The following is a 20,126-nucleotide window of genomic DNA, read 5'->3' as shown; positions in this document are numbered from 1 at the left end:
AGTCCTGATGTGCTTGCCATGGGTCTCCCTTCTCCACGTTTTCCGCACGGGACAAGGTGACGCTCTGGAACACAGCACAGAAAAGAGCTTTCTAGGTACGAGCTGATGGTTACGTTCCAAGCTATCAGGTTCTTCGATGATAAAGTCTCTTGGCATTAAAAAGTCTCTTGCCTTCGAGGCCTGATGTATTCAACATACAAGTTGTTTTCCACAGTTCACGTTGGGTGATGGCTTCACCCATGGGTTCCCCTCTTCTGGGCGCCGACCCCATGCGTATCATATCCAACCAATCAATTGAACAGTTCCTTTCTCAATGAACTTTGGATAATGACTTTTCACCGCTGGATCTCCCTCGACCGGGCTCGGTCCCACTTAACAAAGGGATAAATTCACTTCCCCTGGTCGTCCAATACCTCTTACTTTCACAAGTCTTAATGTCTTTTCAAACAGTACTTCAGGCTTTGTCTCGGATTGTCGGCTTCCTTCTTCTGGGTTTACTTTTGTCAACTTCCACAAACAGTTCACTGTACTTCTGGACTTTGGACTTCGTCCCATCTCGCTAGCATCCCTCCGCCGGGTTCACGTCTTGCCATCTTTAACACACTGTTCATACGCTCATTTCACCAAGCAGGATTCATTTCCCTTAGGTTTGCAATCCTCTTTAGCTCAAAGACTTTCGACAGTACAGAGATTTTTACAAGACCCCTGTATGACCACTCTGAACTCTTTTCGCCTCTTCCCAAGGGCTTCTCGTTCCGGTAGTTTCTACCTTCGGGAAATCGCCCAGAGTTTCCTGCCTGAGCACCCACGTAGTGCTGGCCTCCTCTGTTGTTCCTTTCCCCCCTTGTTCCTCAATCGTATCTTTAAGCCTTTCAAAGTTCAAATTAGCCATTGCCTACATTTCTTTAAAAACAGTTTGGTTTCTTATCGATTCTCCCCTCGACTCACTGGCTGTGATGAACCGCTTGCCTTTCTTTATCCTTTGAGTCAAGGTCGGTACCACCAAGACCAGTGCCCTTCCCCGGCTTGGTTATCAGCGGGGCATGGTCTCCCTTACTGTAGACATCTGCTGCAACACACACTGGCTATTTTTTGCGGTCTTATGATTTCTTCTGTGGAGGATTCAAAGGCCTTGGTTGGAAAGGGCAAGGTTGCTTCTCTCGTCGTCACCCTCTCGGTCTGCGCCGTCATTCTCCTCCTCTTGAACTGCCATGCTTTGTTAGCTCTCATGTCATGCGGTCTGCCTTCCTGCTCTTGGGCTCTTTTGCTTTACCTTTTATCTGTGTGGGGAAAGTAAAGGGCTGTCAGGTGTGGGATTCTGGTTAATAGCCTTACCCTTGCATTGGGACATGTCAGGTACACAGCTTGGTTGTTAGTCTGTTGTATTTTACGGTGTATAAAAGTGTTCAATGTCGGAAAAGGGGAGATTTAGAGTTTCCAGGTTTTTTGCGTGACAGGAAGGGGAAGAGATGTTATAGGGAATTAGTGCTTGTACCAGGGGGTTTGATAAACTTAGAAGGGTGAATGACCAGGTTTACCATCTTCAAATAAACAAGGGGGATTGTGGTAACAGTAGTTTGTTGTCCTAGTAGACTGGGTGGTCGGAGAAGAATAACCAGAAGGACGTGGAGGCAAAGGATGAGGAGTATTTGAATGGAAAGTAGGCAAACAAGAATTCTGGGACTTGTTGTTTTTGAGTGCAACAGGGTTTGGGCTTCTAGTGTATCCGTCAGATACAGAGAGTTTGTGGGATTGGGGGTGAGTGAGATCTTTTGGGTGAAAAGGAAGAGTTGGTGCAACCTATAAAAGCTTTTCTTCAGCATAATAGCGTGTCTCACCTTGGATATTTCCCCAAGCATAACCCCAGGGTCCCCTACCCAGGTGATCCTCCCTCGCTCGTCCACCCCCAGGGTTGGGATCTGAGAGCACCAGCCTGTCCCTGGCCACCTGAATAAGGGACTCCCAAAGTCTACTTGGGAGAATACCCTCCTGTTTCTAACACAACACACTGTTCATTGGGACTTTAAAATTCATCCCGTTCTGTAGGCATCCCTCTGTCAGGGTTCACTCTTACCAATTTTACAGTTCATTTACTTCATTTGGTTTCTAGTCGTTCGCTGGTCAAAGACTCAACTGTACAGAGGATTTTGCAAGATCCCTGTATGACCTCTTTGATCTATCTTAGCAGCTCTCCTATGGCCTTCTGGTATCAGTAGTTTCTATAAAGTAGGGGATTTCACCAGAGTGTCTCGAATGAGCACCCACGTGGTGCCGTACCCCTCTGTAGCTGGTTTTCTCTTAACAATTTACAGTTCTTTGTACTTTCCTCAATGTGCCACTTTGTGACTTTCATTCAACTCAGTTCGATGTCTTTGTCGGTTCCTCTTCGACTAACCAGCTGTGATGAACCGCTTGGCGTATATCTGGAGTCAAGGCCGGTACCACGGTAGCAGGCATCTTCCTCTGTCCTGCGTAGCAGCGCAGGCATACCCGTGTACCGTTGACATCTGCTGCAACACACTTGAGCTATTGTTCGCGGTCTTACGATTCCTTCCACGGAGGTCTTGTGGGTCTTGGTCGGGAAGGGCAAGGTTGCGTCTCTCCTTGTCAGCCTTTCAGTTCTCGCCACCTTTCTCCTCTTGAACTGCTGTGCTTGTATAGCTGTCTCGTTGTGCGGTCTGCCTTGCCCGTATTGTGCTCTCGTGCTCCACCTTTTATCCCTGTGGGGAAAGGGAAGGGCCATCAGGTGTGTGTATGATCTTGGTCAATTGCCTGACCCTTAGGTTGGGACATGTCAGGTAAATGGCTTTGGTGTTTGTCCGTTGCCTTTTGTGGTGTTTGTTTGTGTCGGTAAAGGGTGGGAGACTAGAGTGTTTGAGTATCCAAGTGGTAGGCTGGGGAAAAGTTGTTACATAAAGGGGAAAACCACGTCTCACCAGTCGGTGTCCCGCTTCCACTCCCGAGGACCCCGCATCCAGGTGATGCTGGTCCACCCCCAGGAACTGGATCCAATAGTGATGGCCGTGTCCTGGCCACCTGGAGGACAGATACCCCAGAGAACTAGTCGGGGAGACACCTTCAGGTTTCTCACAGATATAACTCTGTCAAAGAAATGCATAATGTATACATTTGCTTTTTTTACTGCACTAGATTGTTAACTTTACTGCCCCATTCCCTTTTTCATAGAACCCACATCATTGCCTCCTTAATTGTTCCTTACATTGGCTTGGGATGCTTCTATCTACAGCAAAGTCTGTAGACCTCACCAAGAGCGTGTTGGCTTTTACACTTCACAATCCTGTCCCCAGTTAAATGCCAGAATTACATTTTTGTTACTTAACCGTTGAACAGATAATGGCTACATTGTCTCTAGAGTCCATCTATCTACAAGTGTGCGAGGAGTGGATGGGGGAATGAGAATTTACGAGGTCAGGGATTAGAGAGTGTTTACAAAGTAAGATGAATATTGAGCGTCCTGGTCTGTAGTGTGCTACTCCAGTATTTCTTCTTTAATACCAAATGTACTCCTTTTGTGAAAAACCTGAGGCACGGCCCATGATTGTCTGTATCCGCTCTTGTACATCACCACCCACTATGATCATGTTTGTTCATCAATGCATTTCCTTTTGCTAAATAAACAAGGTCTATTAAATTATTCCTTATGCATGTCACTGTTCATTATCAGGTCCAAACTAGAGGTGCCTTTCTGTTGCTTATGGAGGTTGCAAGACTGCTCGGACTAGAAGAGAACAACATGGAAACTGAACAGGACATTCACCTCTTACGTCTCTTAACTCCTCTTGCCAAACTCTACACAGGAAAACAGGTAAATTAACAACAGGAATACTAATCGAAGAGGAGCCCTCATTTTGCGAGAGAATCCTCTTGTACATTTTGTTGCACTGGCTAATGCTGATACGAGGATCATCTGTTAGTATGTCATAATGTTTTAAACTGTACCTGCACACAGGCATGATTTAAACTCATGCACAGCACACATGCCTGCAGTCTCATCTGCCAAATATAGTGTCATTTATGTTCTGAATGGATTTTTTCAAACTGGTTTAATTCCCCAGCTGTCTGGGGAAACTAGTAATACTTTTACATCCTGTCCACTTTCCTCCACACTGTATGGGCGTCCCTTCCAAGGGACGGGAGACAGAACCTTTTTCACCAGAAAAAACCTTCTTCCCCTTTCAATTTAGAGGCACGCAGGGGTGCGGCCCAGGGAGCATGCGCTGCCCTGACTCTGTCCTCTGGTGCCACAACTCGGTCCCCTTTTCCGCATTGACGGGAACGGGCCGAATTCACCAGCCCTCCTGGGTTTGGCTTCGGCCATGTAATTCCACGTGCGGATACTATTTCTCTTTGTCTTTTTTGTCTTTTCTATCATTCAGGTACTCAGTCCTCGGGCGTCACGCTCCTCCCCGGCGCATGTCGACTTCCAAATTCAGACCCCTATGGCCTCTGCCTATGTTGCCTTGGCGCAGACCACCGTAGGGCAATCATGTTCAGCGTGTGACTCGCTGTCCTCAAAGGCGCTGAAGAACAGACTTGCCAGGTGGAGGGAGCTCTTCCAGAAGTCCCCTCCAGAGGATCTTAAGAACTTAGTGAAGCATCGTCCCAGGTCCAAGGTAGAGCCGATATTTTCCAGCGCACCCCGCAAGGGAGACTCCTTCCCAGGGACTCTCCCATGCGGGATGGATCGGCCAGGTCCTTCCACCTGTACGTGCACAGAGGCTGCTACAGCTACCGGCCCTCGGGTCGAGGGGTCCTCAGATCCCCCCAGGTCGTAGTGTTGAGGGACCGGAAGGTTCTTTTACCGGGCTTACACCTGAGGGGCTCTGCCATTTTAACGGCGCAATGGCCGAGGGGCTACGCTCTAATACCGGCAATACGTCCGAGGGGGTGCCTAAACGTCGCTCTACCGACCCCCTGGGTCGAGGGTGTGTCACCTACCGGGCCGAGACCCGAGGAGCAGGGTAGGCCCAGTGAGCCACCGGCGAGAGTCTTGGATGAGGCTGGACCCAGCGGGCTGGGCATCACGTGGCAGGAAGCTCGACAAAATGCCCGCTGCGCCAAACAGGAACAACTGTCCGACGCAATTCTACGAATTCGGCAAAGAACGAGTGTCAAGGTGGGACTGGTCGCAACCAGGTACATGGCCTACAGTCTACCCTTCATATGCGCAGGGCAATTTTCCCATGCGTCCATACGAACTGGGTACGCAGCGGCTCCAGCAGTCCCCCGCTACCCTGTCGGGTACGCCTACCACCTCTTCGGCCAGTGAGGAGGTACTCTTCCTCAAATTACTCAGCCTCATGAGGTCTTCACAGATTGGGGCTATCATCAAGGGCGCAGTCAGGGAAGTCCTCCTCGCCATGCTAACGGCACCACAGATGCCTCCATCTGGCTCACTGACCCCGGTGCAGCTGCCTCCTCGGGCTCCACAGCCAACTCCGCAACCTCTGCCGCCTCCTCAGCCTCCGGCTGCGGTCTCTGTACCCCAGCCTCCGGGTCCATCACCCTTCCTCCTCCACTAGATCCTCCGGATCCACAGGACACGGACGAGGAGGAGGATCTGGACACGCCATCCTCAGCCTGGGCCTTCCATGAACGTCTTGCTGGCCTGACGGAGTACCTGGGCCTCCCTCAGCCCGAGGATGAGGGGGTTCTGGCTGAAGTCCTCCCAAGACGCCCCTCTGCCAACACAGGGATTCCACTGCAAACTGATGTAGTCTCCCTGGCCAAAAAGGGTTGGCTCAAGCCCCACTCAGTCCAGGCGGTCAACCGACGCCTGGACGGCAAGTACAGGCAGATGGAGGGGGACACACCCTTGCTCTCGACCCATCCTCAGCCACACTCCTCGGTGATCGCTGCGGCATCACTTTACTCCAAGCCTCAGTCGTCCTCAGCCGCCTCCTCTGCAGTGCAGATAGGCAAGGAAGAGAAGATCTTGGAGGCTTACGGCAAGAAGATCTACTCCAATGCCTCCTTGCATCTGCGTAAGGCCAACTCGGATGCCATGCTGGCTGCCGCCAACCAACAGATATGGCGAAAAATTGCGGACTTCCTCCTGGAAACTCCCCTCCCAATGCCAATCACGCTTTAAGGCGGGGCTAGTGGAGGCCAAGCTTGAGGCGCATGACCTCATGGAATCCACAGTAGCGCATATTGATACCTTTGGCCGTGCCATCTGCATTGCCACGGACATGAGGCGCACAGCCAGGCTCCGTGCGACGAAATTCAACCCAGACGTCCACGAGCACATCCTACACCTACCGTTTGTTAGGCAGAATCCTGTGCAGTGCCCTTAGCGACCGCTACACACAATTAAGACTACAGGTGGCAATACAAGTTTTACCTTTGGTACAAGCCTGTACTACTATGTTATAGTGGTAGCAGTAGTGGAGCAGCCAAGCTTATCTCAAGAGTATATGAGCAGTAGCAGAGATTACACAAAGGGACACAATTACTGTGGCTCAAGCATACACTGACTCAAGGTTTCAGGTAAAAAATATAAGTACATTCATTTCTAAACCATTTTTATTAACACAACACTTCTATTAAATTTAAAACCACATGTTAAATAAACTACAACTGACTGACCAATTCACTTTGTACGGTATGAATCAAGTTAAGTACCCTGTGTTTGAGAGAACCGGTGTTAAGAAACAATACACGTTACAGTGAATACAATTGCGATCACTTTTTGACAGTTCGGTCTACTAAATAAACGTGTATCCGCGGCAAGAAATGTTACCAGGGCAAAAACACACTTAGCACCTGAGATACCCAGAGAGAGTTGGGGGCAAAAATCATAGGCAAGATGTTAGGTAGGCAGACAGAATCGAAGAACACTCACAGACAGAAATACAAGAGTCAAGGGGCCGGAGCCAGTGTCAAGTGGAACCGGGTTCCTGTGTCGGATCACACGTCGGATAGTTTGCGATTCAAAGTTGCCAAAAGTACTTTAGATATTGTCAAATGTTCGGAAGCAAAAGTTATAAGAGGGAGGGAACAATAAGGACAAGCCTTATAAGCGAGAAATGGGGATTTCACCCAAAATTCCTCAAGCAGAACACAGTACCTTTTCAAAGAAGAAGCTGGTGCCACAGCAGTTGTTCCTTGTAGTTTCTTGTAGACTCACGATTCCTGGTTTCGGCACGAAGAAGGACGATGTAGGGGGTCTACACCACACAGGGATGAGGCCGCAGCAGCGACAATGAATAAAAGGTGCACTCCTTAAAAACAGGAGAGGCTCCTCAGGTGGCTATCCGGACCACTACAGCAGTGTGCAGCGATTTCGACCACGAAGGCGACCTCTGGCTGAAGAAGGTGAGCTGGTTATCCCCTCAAGGCTCAAGGGAAGACGACTCCGGACTGGATCTCCTCTTGGTCGTTGAAGGGTAGATAGCTCAGGACTGCAGCAGGGCTTCACCGGTACGGGATAGTTGCAGCAGTCAACCTCTCCTCCGCTTCTCTTCGGTTCCTTGTAGTTCCAGTGGCGACTCTGACTTCCAGCCCAAGAGACCTGTCTTTTATGCGAAAATCCCCCATTCACACAGCCTGGCTGTCAATCACACAGCAGGGGGGTTGTCCAGCCCGGACAACCACCTCAGCCAATCATGAAAAAGTGCGACGTGGGTTTCTTAGGATACCCTGTGCAGGGGGTGACTACACCCCTCCCTCACATTCAGCCCTCCTAGACACCCAGGCGCCTTGAGGAGGGCTTCTTGGCAGAAGCCCGCCAAAAGACAGTGAACAAAGAAGGCAAACCTGGTTTGCCGCGCAAAGTAAAACACAAGAAGGATTTTAACAAAAAGAAATGGCGAATAAACCGCACCGGAGCCAAAAGAAAAAGTATTTGGTCAAGCGGGTTTAAGTTCAAGGCTAACACAATAGCCTACAATATTACCACGATTATATAAGATAAGCACGGTAGAAAATTAGGGTAGATACCACTGCCACCAGCCATATCTAAATGTTAAAAAGAGCGAAACAATGCTCTACGAGGTACAGATAAAAAGGGCTAAGAGTTAACCATTCCAGTACTCCATGTAAGATGGGGTGTACTGGATCTGTGGTTAATTTCACTAAGTAAAGTAAATGGTAACTTTACCCTTTTCTGGGGGACAGTAGTCAGCCTCAGAAATGGAGTCGGTGGGAAGTCTGAACGACAACCCTGTGTTACTGCACAGAAAGTACTGTGTGACACACAAAAGATGGGGCCAACTGAAGTGGTGTACTCCAGAGTCCACAATCATAAAAACGGGTAAAAACACATAGCAAAACACAAGTAAGAGTGGTGAAAAGCTCACACTCTTACCAAGTGGAAAGAACTAACTCCAGAGATCCAGCAAAGCTGCTGAGGGACTCACTAGGTAAGGGAAATTAGCCATGAAATGAAAATTCTCCCTAACACTGTTTGAGAGGGGGGGGACCTCTTCCACTTCTCTTCGGACGAAGAGCTGGACAAAAAGAATAGCTCACAAACGGCAAAGTCCTTGTCCATTCTTCCAAAGACCACACCCAAATCTTACACCCAATCTCCGCAGCGCTCAGAGAAGGGTCATACACATGGAGGGTTCCGCAGCTTCCAGGAACGCAGATCCAGGCAGCCGGACCGCACGCCGTCTCAGAGCCGGCTTAAATGACAAAAAAGGTGGGGGGGAGTAAGGGCTTTTCCAGTCCCCCTCCTCAGCCTCCGCCTCTGACGGAAAGAAGGCATGCCACGCCCCTTCCGGTCGACGTGTCTCCGGTGGGGGGCAGGTTTGCTCTCCATGCACATTTCTGGTGCCAGAATTTCACGGACCCATGGATCCTCTCCGTAGTATCCACGGGGTACCGCCTACCCATCCCAGCCTCTCCTCCCTCCGCCCCTCCTCTCCCACAGGTGGGGACAGCAACTCTTTTGGCGAGGATCTGGTCACTCGTAGAGAGCCAAGCAGTGGAGGAAATTCCAGCCTCCCAGCGAGGCTTTGGCTTCTACTCCAGGAGTTTCGCCATTCAGAAGAACCACCAGGCGGGCCTGAGAGTTTTGCTGGACCTTTCCACCCTCAACCTTTCCTTACCCCTGCAAAAATGCAAGATGGTTACGCCAGCTTTTATAGCTGAGACATTGGACAAGGGAGACTGGATGTGCTCCCTAGACCTGAGGGACGCGTACCTACACGTCCCAATTTGGCAACCCCATCGTTCTTTCCTGCGGTTCAGAATCATGGGTTACCATTTCCAATACAAAGCCCTTCCATTTGGCCTCAACTCTGCCCCCATGCTCTTTACCAGGCTCATGAACGCCTTAGCTGCCCTCCTCGGAGCGCATGGCCTCCACATCTACCCATACCTCAACGACTGGCTTGTCAGAGCTACATCTCCAGGGGCAGTACCACTCATCCCATGCCAATATGAACACAATGCACGACCTGGGCTTCTCGCTCAACCTCAATTCACAGCTGCTCCCTACGCAGACTTTGACATTCCTGGGACTCATTTGGGACACGTCCTCTGAGAGGGTTTTCCCGTCGGAAGACAAGATCTAGGGCCAACAAGAGGGCCACCACCCACCTCGTTAGCAGAGAAGTGACCTTGGCATCATGGTACCAACATCTCCTGGGTCTCCTCGCGGCGGTTCTGTTAGCTGTGCCGCACACAAGACTAAGAATGAGAAGGATTCAGCTGCACTTCGCGGCCTCATGGAATCAGGAGCATGGCTCGCAATCCGAGATGATCAACGTTTCCCGGACCTAACTTGGTGGTCCATGGACTGCAACCTACTGACGGGCAAGCTCTTTCGGCCGCCCTCCCCGCAGGCCACCATCGCCAAAGACTCCTCGCTCGAGGGCTGGGGAGCCACCCTGGACGATCTCTCTCTGTCCACCGCACCTTGACTCTACAGGAGCAGGAATACCACATCAATTGGTTGGAGTTGAACGACATCTGGCTAGTGCTCAGAGCATGCCTCCCACTTTTCAGGGGCAAGGTTGTCCTCATCCAGACAGACAACTCGACCAGCATGTACTACGTCAACAAGCAGGGAGGCACCAGATCCCCTCCTCTGTGCAGACTGGCGATCGGCATGTGGGAATGGACTTTGGAAAACAAAATTTACCTCTCGGCAGTCCACCTCCCAGGGGAGGCCAACCTGAAGGCGGACAGGCTCAGCAGGCTGGGAGCGGACAGTTGCGAGTGGCAGCTAAACAACCTTGTTACTCAGGAGATCTTGAATAGGTGGGGTCATCTGGGCACCTTGTTCATTAGGAAGTACAGGTCAACACCTGCCGTACATACCTTGGAGCCGTTGGGGTTTACAGGAACTCAGAGGAAGGCATTTTTTTCTGCCTCCAACCCTATCGTCAAGAAACATCTGACGGGTCACGCTAGGCTCTACCTGCCCGTCAGGAGACCGCACCCTGTGTGGGACCTGAATATAGTCTTGGGCGCCTTGGCGCACAAACCATTTGTGGCAATGGCGTCTGTAGACATTAGGCTGGTCACCATCAAGGCGGCCTGACTAGTCGGTCTTACCTCGGCTTGCAGAGTCAGCGAGATTCAGGCGCTGGTCGCCTCTGAACCATATACCACCTTTCACGAGGACAAGGTTGTCATGCAGACACACCTGGCATTTCTGCCCAAGGTTCCATCTGCATTTCACTTGAACGAGGAAATAGTCCTTCCTACGTTCTTTCCCGATCCCAAGGACGAAGCATAGAGAGTGCTGCACTGCCTGGATGTCAGGCGTGCCCTAAAATTCTACTTGGACAGGACCAAGGGCTTCCATAACTCGGACGCCCTGTTCGTCGCGTTCAGCGGCTCAAGGCCAGGCTATCAGGCCTCTAAGGCTTCTATATCCCGCTGGATGGTCTCTGCCATCAAAGAAGCATATAAGGGTCAGCACAAGCCGCTCCTGGCCAAAATGCACGCGCACGCAGTCCGGGCCAAGGTACTGCCATTGCATTTCAACGCCATGTCCCTTGGCAAGTCATAAGCAGGGCGGCCACTTGAGCCTCTCCCTCTCCTTTCTGGAAGCATTAATGTTTGGATGCCGGCTCTAGATCTGATGCCGCTTTCGGGCAGGCTGTTCTCAGGAACCTATTTGGTTAATGAGGGTCTCCTCTCCACCCTGGGGCTACAATTAGTTGTAATTGCCCGTACAGTATGGAGGAAAGGGGAAGGGACGTAAGAGTAATTATAGGTTACTCACCGTAGTGACTAACATACTCTTAGTCCATAGTCCCCTTTCCTCCATACGTCCCACGAACCTCCCCCCTAATAATACTGGTGTTATTAGGCAATGTAAAATCTATTGTCGATGCGTCATTGGGGACTGAGGTGTGGCGCCGGAGGGCGGAGTCAGGGCAGCGCATGCTCCCTGGGCCGCGCCCCCACACGCCTCTAAATTTAAAGTAGAAGGTTTTTTCTGGTGAAAAAGGTTCCGTCTCCCGTCCCTTGGAAGGGACGCCCATACAGTATGGAGGAAAGGGGACTATGGACTAAGAGTACGTTGGCCACTACGGTGAGTAACGTATAATTTTATGCATACGAAAGAGAGAAAATGAAAACACAAATCAAACTATTAAGAATTGGGGATCACTGTACCAACAATCGCACAATAATACAGTTCACAAGGTCATAACAAAAATACATAAACTTTTGTGTTAAAATGATGTTGTGTTTTGTTAAACCGGGTAATGTTGCACAATATGTAACATTCCATATATCATCCACTATACATAAAAATGTGTACACAATACATTCACATAAAAAACATCAATACAACATTTGATTAGACTTCAAACACCCAGGCCTTGCGTTGTACTGTAAACTGCCCGACATGTTTCAGTCCCTAAAATTGACAGAACTTTTTCTGGGACTACAACTTGACTCACAGATTGCATCAATCTTGGACGACAATCTAATTTGTGCTCATTACTGCACTACCAAACACAAAAGTTTCTCTGCAATACCTGCTTTTGGTGCTTGTTATTTTCTTTTCCAGTGCAAATGTGCACTCGTGCTCCTCATCAGTAGGGCAGGAAAAATATTCAAAAGCGTCTCGTGAAATGACCTGCACCAGTACGCAACAAATAACACAAGTAGATAACTCAGAGTGAGACACATTACCTATATTAACTTTTCTCATACATTCCTCCTCTACATACGAAAAATTCACACTACCAACCTGTTTGATGAAAATTCACAACAGCCTGGCTCTGAATACTGGGGATCGAATAGCTACGTCCCGGGTGCCCTTTGATCAGTTTAAAAAAAAGTCTGTAACAAACCAAAACAAAATGTGCTAGTACCACTGTGTTCCTGTCAGAGTAGCACTTCAAACTCACATTATGGGGGTGCTCCTACACATTTAATCTCATACAGTAGGTGTACCATATAACGATAACCTACACATTCAGTGTACCCCTGCGACCTATCTACTGTCTGACTAGCTTCCCAAAACAGCCTCTTTCCATTCTTCAAAAAAGCCACTGGACACAGGGGACTCCCTGTATTAGATCCCACATGTAAATCACATTCTGATGCTTGTGAATCTGCTTAGAGTCATATGCTGTGCATATAGTCTGACATCTAGTGGTAATCGCAGAGTATTGCATCTTGTCTTTCGATGATCGAAAGGGGGATGTCGACATGGGCGTGTTTGTAACACTATCCCTAACATGATGTGTAGTGTACCCAAAACCCCTCACTTGTCGCAGTCCCTCTGATTGTTTTTTTCCGCCCAGCTAGCTGGTCGCCCTATGCAGAGCTTGTACATTGTAAAATTCTAACTTCTTTGTCCACGACCGTTGGTCGTTTAGTCTTCGACCTTTCATCATTGACGACTACTTCTGCATCCTACGCCGAAGAGGCCTGCATATTTCGGCAACTGGTTCTCCGGTCGACGCTGTCTCTTTGTAGAATGCATTTCCTCCCCTACACTCCCCTTTTTTCCCTTCTGGTCTTGCTGTCTCCCTTTTACTCAGCTATGGAGAGGACTCCCTTTTTAGTTTTGCCCATCCTGCAACGGCAAATACCTGTGGAAGGACACTCACCGAAAGTGTAACAAGCGTTTCCCTCGTGATCAGGACGAGCGGTCCTGCAAGTCTTGCCAACTTTTTCGTCCAAAGACGCTAAAAGATCGGCAGACGAAGCAGTGGGCGACCTAGGTCATGCAGGCCGAGAGTGGTTCGCCCGTCGGTGCAGGCGCCTTGAGTGATGAGGATTCAAGCGGCAGCCATGGCTCTGATGTAGAGGCCATTGACCCCCACGCAAAACCACCAGGTTCCCATGTGTCCGTCACCGGCCCCGACAGGCAGGCCACTGGTGCTGCTATGGATAGACAACATCCCGGCGACGGGGCACACCTGTACCACAAAAAAAAAACATGCAACCCCCCAAGCTCACTCAACCGACTCGTCGTGGAAGCTAGACGCCAATGGGCCCGTCGAATGTTTCAACGCAACCCACCGATCCTCATGATCGCCCACCCTCCCCGCAACCGTCGATAAGGCATACGTCCGGCCATTCATCCCATAAGGGCGTCATCCCCGAACACAAGAGGGCCGAGATGCCTCATTAAGAGTGCGTCAGCAACAAGGGTTTTGGTGGCGCTGCAAACCTGGACAAAGCAGTCAGGCATGTCACTCATACTGATCTGAGACTCTCAGGGCCATTGTTTCGGTGGCAGACAAACCTAAAGACACATTCAAACGTCGAGAGGAGTATTCAGAAGGGTCACTGCCCCTCTCCAAAGCTATGACTTGACCAATCTCGACCCCCTAGCAACCGCTGTCCTCCAGAAGAGTCTCCCCCCCCCCAGACCCCTCTGGTTCATCTCTATAGACCAGAGTTAGGTTTGAAGGTTATATGGACAAACTTTCAAAGTTTGCCTTCTCAGAGAAATATATAAACTCAAAAAGAGCAAGGGAGGAGGATTCCTGCCCTACTCTTTCAAAGGTACAACAAATGTCCAGTGCATTCCCCCGGGAAGAGGTTATAGAATTCTCAGAGCCTGAAGAATTCTGATGTTCAGGAAGAAAATCCTTTTGCGGAAACACCAGACCACTGCCCATACTGGGTTCAGGATCAGCAGGCAGGGGAAGCACCATGTCTTTCCCCCACTACAACTCCAGATCCAGACACCCTTTGTCTAGACCCTCTCTCCTCGCCTCTTCAGAGGCAAGCCTCACCCATTGACGACCAAATGGCGTTCAACGCTATCCGAAAGAGGGTGGCAGACCATTTGGAAATTGTCACACAAGAGGCAGTACAGGACACAGAGTTTGTGGAAGAAAACTTAAAAGAACACCCCGCCACAAGTCAGGCGATACCATTGCTTAACTCGATCAAGAAGCGCCTTGCACCCTCATTGTTGTCCCCATCTCTTACCAGAGCGGTCAGCTCTCGAAGAAAAGTTTTACTGTCCATTCCTACAGACCTGCTGTACCTCCGGGGCCAAGCTAATCTGGACTCCCTTGTAGTCACTACTACCAGAAAGAGGGCCGGAGTGCTGTTGTCCATGGCAGAGGCACCACCAGACAAGGACTGTAAAAAGATATACGCCCTCGGAAAGCGCATCACTACATCAGCCACATATTACACCAGAAATGCCAACAACACTACACTGCTGTTAAGTTATAAAGACGTTCAATGGAACTCACTTCAGGAGGGCCTACAAGAAGTCCCAGAACCGGTGCGATCAAGCCTGCTGGTGGTTGTATCGGAAGGGAGACAGGTAAACCAAAATATCCTAAACACCTTAGACAGAGCTGAAACAGCGACCTGGGCCCTCGAAGAGGGAACCCTTCTCAAAAGGCTCGCCTGGCTGAAGAATTCAGGGTTTAAACCAGAGACACAGGCATCCCTTATTAACAAACCAGTGGAGGAGACTAATTTGTTTGGGAAAGCAGTAGACCATGCTTTAGAAACAGCAAAGGAGGAGCATGAGACTCAAGTCTCTGAATCAAATTACAGCAAGACCCTATCAACAGCAAGGAGGCAACTCTCGCCAGTCCTTTCTGGGTAATCCTTCTCACGTTCTCCCCACACCCAGTATGGGACAGGGAGTGCACCATGGTCCTCCAGACAGAGCGCAACCGCCTCAGATCAATACCAACAAAGGGGTCAACGTAGAGGCAAAGGCAGGGGTAGGAACTCCACCTCAAGAGACTCCCCGGCCTCTGCTCAAAATTGACTCGCCAGTCCGGGTCCCCTCGCATGCCTCCCCAGTCGGGGGATGAATAACCTCTTTCCTTCATGCATGGGAGGGGGTCCCTTCAGACCAGTGTGTGCTCAAGACCGTCGCCCACTGTTATTATATCAAGTTCAGCCGCCCACCTCGATACCGATCACCAACATCCAGACACCTAGAGCCAGAACAACTAAAGATTCTGCTGCAAGAGGTAGGGTTCCTTCAAGAAAAGAGTGCCATCAAAGTTGTCCCCATTCTACAGGTAAACAAGGGTATTTATTCAGTGTACTTCCTTGTGCCCAAAAAGGATCTCACCATGCGCCCTGCGTTAGACTTGCGCCCAGCGAACAAGTTTGTTGAGCCACAAAATTTAAGAATGACAATACAGGAAGTAATCACACTGCTAGTACAGGGGGATTACATGGCAACATTGGAAATTAAAGATTTACTTTAATATTTCAATGTTGCCAGCGCACAGAAAATACCTAAGGTTCATGATAGAGGACAAGCACTATCAGTTCATGGTCCTTCCCTTCATTATTGCTTCTGTGCCAAGGATATTTAAGAAAGTACTGGCGGTAGTAGCGGCTCACCTGCACAGACAGTCAATTCCAGTCTATCCTTACCTCAACGACTGCCTAATAACAGGGGATTCGTATGGAACACGCCTATCAAATACCCAGAAGACGGTAGATCTCCTCTTCTGTTTGGAATTCTCAATCAACGAGAGAAGTCCAGCCTGGACCCCAGCCAAGCCGAGCAGTTTATGGGGCCCTAATTCGGACCATAGACTGGCTCATCTTCCCCTCCGAGAGGGTCCAAAATATGCTTTTCCAGATCCCTCTCTATCTAGAAAATCGCGAGGTAACTGTACGCAGAGCCATGCGACTGTTAGGGATGATGTCCTCCTGCATTTATTTTATCTGGAAAATACCAGTCATCAAGGCTTTTATGGAAGGGGTTAAACAACTTTATCCCCCTATTTCCAATCCAGCTCCTGAATGGGACCTGAATGTGGTTATAACAAGACTAATGGGACCTCCATTTGAACATATGCATAAGGTTAGCCTTAAGCACTCCCTTATGAGACCGCCTTCCTGGTGGCTGTCGCATCAATAAGGAGAGTTGTTAAACTACAGGCCCTTTCAGTACAAGACCCATTTGTCACAATTCACACGGATAAGGTGGTTCTGCGCACTCACCCATGGTTTGCGCCTAAATTCATTTCAAAGTTCCATGCAAACCAATCAATAGAACTTCCCACCTTCTTCCAAAACCCCACTAACGTGGCAGAAAGAAGCCTCCACACACTTGATGTGAGGAGAGTAGTCATATATCACTTGGTTGGCTCCCTTTCCACTCTGTTCAAATTCAACTTCCTCTGCCTAGTCTTCAAATCCCTCTATGGTCTTGTCCCCCCTACCTATCCTCGCTCCTTACTTTCCACACTCCTAGTTCTCTACGATCTGCTGATATCTTCCTTCTCTCTCCTCCTCCCCCCTGCGCCTCTTCCCGCTCCTTCCAATTGCTCCATTGGAATCGCCTCCCCCTCCCTATCCGCTCCATTCCCTCTTACCCTATCTTCGGTACCTCTCTAAGATCTTATCTCTTCCATTCACCTCCCTAACCCTTCCACTCTACTCCTTCCTACCCTTCTTCCAGCATCTCTAATTCGTATCTCGTCCATTCTTCTCCCTTTCACTGCCTCCTTCCTCTTTACTTCTGCTTTTACCACTACTCATTCTTCTTTTCCCTCTCATGCCTTATTCCTTCTTCTCTCTCACCAATACTCATCTATAATGTAAATTGTTTCTTGTACTGTTTTCTGGTTTGATTCAATTTGTTACCTAATGCTTGATGTTTCTAATGTTTGATGTATCTTGTTTTGTTCCTCTTGTAAAGCGTTTTGGATTAAAACGCTATATAAATTCAATAAAATACAAATATTATCTGGAAAAAAACAGTCAATAGAACTAACCACCTTCTTCCAGAACCCCACTAACGTGGCAGAAAGCAACCTCCACACACTTGATGTGAGGGGAGCAGTCATATATTATCTGGAAAAAAAACTAAACCACTAAGAAAAACAAACCATTTTCGTTTCTGTGGCAGCTGGTAGAGAAGGGGACCCTGTCTCTAAATCCGCCATCTCCAAGGTGATTGTAAACTGCATCACACTGTGCTACACTCTAGCCAAGAGAGGTCTGCCCTTCAAGCCTAGAGCACACACTACTTGGGGCACTGGAACTTCCATAGCATGTATTGCAAATGTTCCTCTTCAGTCCATTTGCAAAGCAGCCTTTACACAACACTGCTGCCTAGATACACACTCTAGGTTTGATTCTGAGGTGGGTAGAAAATAAGGGCACCTGGCGGAGTCCTGATTTACCCAGGTGGGTACATGTATACACATCAAAAATAATCAGGATGAAAGATCCTACAAGCGGTTTGTCATTCTGAACGTTGATATTTATTTCACAACAACATGAAACATTTTTAGTGACTCAATAATTACTTTACAGTACTTTCGATAAGCACACAAGCTTAGAGTACAATGGACATGGGTGATTGTATGCAGTGATAACACAGGTAAGTGTCAACCTCAGACATATTGAGGTCAAAACTTCACATAAAGGCACATTCAAAAATGAGATAGGAAGGACCTACAATTTAAACATAGTGCGCCTGGGACAGAACGTGGTCTCAAGCATGGTTTACACAAGGTGTACACAACAGTTTTTACAAAAACATACACAAGAGGGGGTTAGTACAGTTGTGTCACGGGGGATCGACACAGGTGTGTTTCTGCCAGAGGGCTAGATTGGAGCCTGTCTGTGTGTTGGCCTTCGTCAGGATGGACACCAGTAGCGGTGTGGTCCGTGGGATCTGCTGCTGCTGTAGCAGTGGGAGGCTGTAGGCAATCCTCAACTGGTTGCTGGATTGTAGGTGCCCATGTCGACGTCCCCCTTTCGATCCTCGAAAGACAAGATGCAATACTCCGCGATTACCACTAGAAGTCGGACTATATTGCTCTACACAAGAGCCATCTTGGGAAAGGTAACATAAGACAGTGTAAGTATAGTAGTCCAAGCTACCGCCTAAGAGACCTGAAAGCCCAAACATCTCTACCTCAAAGGTTACTCAGAAAATGGCAATTTAAAAAAATTACCCACATACACAAGGTGAGGGCTCATCACATTCCACATCCCTACAATGGGCAGTTCCTATTAGGAATATTTGTGATGCAGCCTCATGGGTTTCTATCTACACCTTTGGTAAACATTATTCCCTTGATACAATCCACGGTCATGATATGGCCTTTGGTAAAGCAGTTCTTTATTCTGTCATCTGATTGGGTACTCTAAATTCTTTTCCCTCCTCCATTTTCTGGTACTGCTTTGGGAGTCTGTCAAAGATGTGGAATACATTGGAGGACACAATCCATTCGAAGAACAAGTTACTTACCAACTGGTAACGTTCTTTCGATTGGATGTTCCTCCAACGTATTCCACATCGCCCTCACAGCCTGCCCCTCTGGAGAATATCCTATGCGTTTGCAGGCAATGTGCAGTCAAGCAGACATTGCATGTGTGCAGGTCACATGTTATGGGGGGAAAAAAACATAAACTGATGGTACGTACTATTTATAACATCCGGTGACGTCGCTCTCGACGGAGGCCTTCGAGGGACATCGACCCGACGCCTTCGACGCAGGACACCCTCTGCCGAAAAAGTTTCCGAAGCACACATCGTTGGACAATACATGTCAAAGATGTGGAATACGTTGGAGGAACATCCAACCGAAAGAACGTTACCAGTTGGTAAGTAACGTGTTCTTCTCCATCAACGAGAAGAAATCCAGCCTAGACCCCAATCAGGTCAAGCAGTTCCTAGAGGCTCTAATTGGAACAAAGGGCGGCCTTGTCTTCCCCTCCAACGAGAGGGTCCAAAAAATGCTGTTTCAAATCACTCAATATGTAGCCAGTCGAGAGGTGACGGTACGCAAAGCTATGCGACTGTTGGCAAGGATGGTGTCATGCATTTATTTGGTTCCTCACGCGCGCTTGCGCATGCCTTCAATGCAGGAGTGGCTCAACAGCCAGTGGTGTCAGGCCAGCGGACAATGGGACGATCTAGTGGTTGTCTCTCCAGCCCTCGTTCTCTCGCTACGGTGGTGGTTGAGGGCGAACCTCTTGCAAGGGAAATCCTTCACCACCCCCGCAGTGGAGGCCACTCTAACTACAGACGCTTCTCTCACAGGGTGGGGAGCTCACCTGCTTCAACAAACAGCGCACAGAGTTTGATCATCAGACATAGGATCCAACCACATAAACCTGTTGGAACTGTTAGCGGTATTGAAAAAACTAAAATCTTTTCAAACACAACTGCAGGGGAAGACGGTCTTGATCCTCACAGACAGCACCACGGCCATGTGCTATCTGAACAAGCAAGGGGGCACTCACTCTGCAGGGCTGTCCAAACTGTCTCAGAACATTTGGAAGTGGGCTCTCAAACACATGTTCCTGTTGTCTCAACATATTCCAGGGGAACTCTGTCTTCTGGCAGACGTACTCAGCAGAGATTTCCCACTACCCATAGGGTACGAATGGCGATTACACGAGATATTGTCTCCAACGTTTTCGCAGAATGGGGCCTCCCAGAGATTGACCTGTTCGCAACTCTGGAGAATGCTCAATGCCAAGATTACGCCTCCAGGTACCCCCAGAACCCTTCCAAGGGGAACGGACGCTGGATAACATGGTCAGGGAAATGTGTTTACGCTTTTCCCCCCAGTCTCCCCTACTCAACAATATAGTGCACAAGATGCACCAGGAACCGGTCACATTGATACTGGTGGCTCCCATGTGGGCCTGCCAACCCTGGTTCGCTCATCTGATGGAGATGTCCATATCTCCTCCAATGAAACTGCCTTGCCCGT

The 20,126-nt window shown here is 49.0% G+C and overlaps 1 protein-coding gene across 1 annotated transcript in view; it reads left to right on the top strand.

Annotated features, from left to right (window-relative positions):
- Positions 1 to 20,126, top strand: part of LOC138492254 (acyl-CoA dehydrogenase family member 11-like) — a 1,439,352-nt gene that overhangs the window by 1,117,281 nt on the left and 301,945 nt on the right. The window contains exon 10 of the mRNA XM_069619296.1: positions 3,686 to 3,826. Coding sequence (XP_069475397.1) covers positions 3,686 to 3,826 — 141 coding nt within the window. The remainder of the gene's footprint in view (positions 1 to 3,685; positions 3,827 to 20,126) is intronic.

This window comes from Ambystoma mexicanum, chromosome 10 (assembly GCF_040938575.1).
Source record: "Ambystoma mexicanum isolate Mex_15411 chromosome 10, UKY_AmexF1_1, whole genome shotgun sequence".
NCBI classification, from domain to species: Eukaryota; Metazoa; Chordata; class Amphibia; order Caudata; family Ambystomatidae; genus Ambystoma; species Ambystoma mexicanum.
Note: the sequence above shows the minus strand (reverse complement) of the source record. Positions and strands in the feature narration are given on the sequence as shown.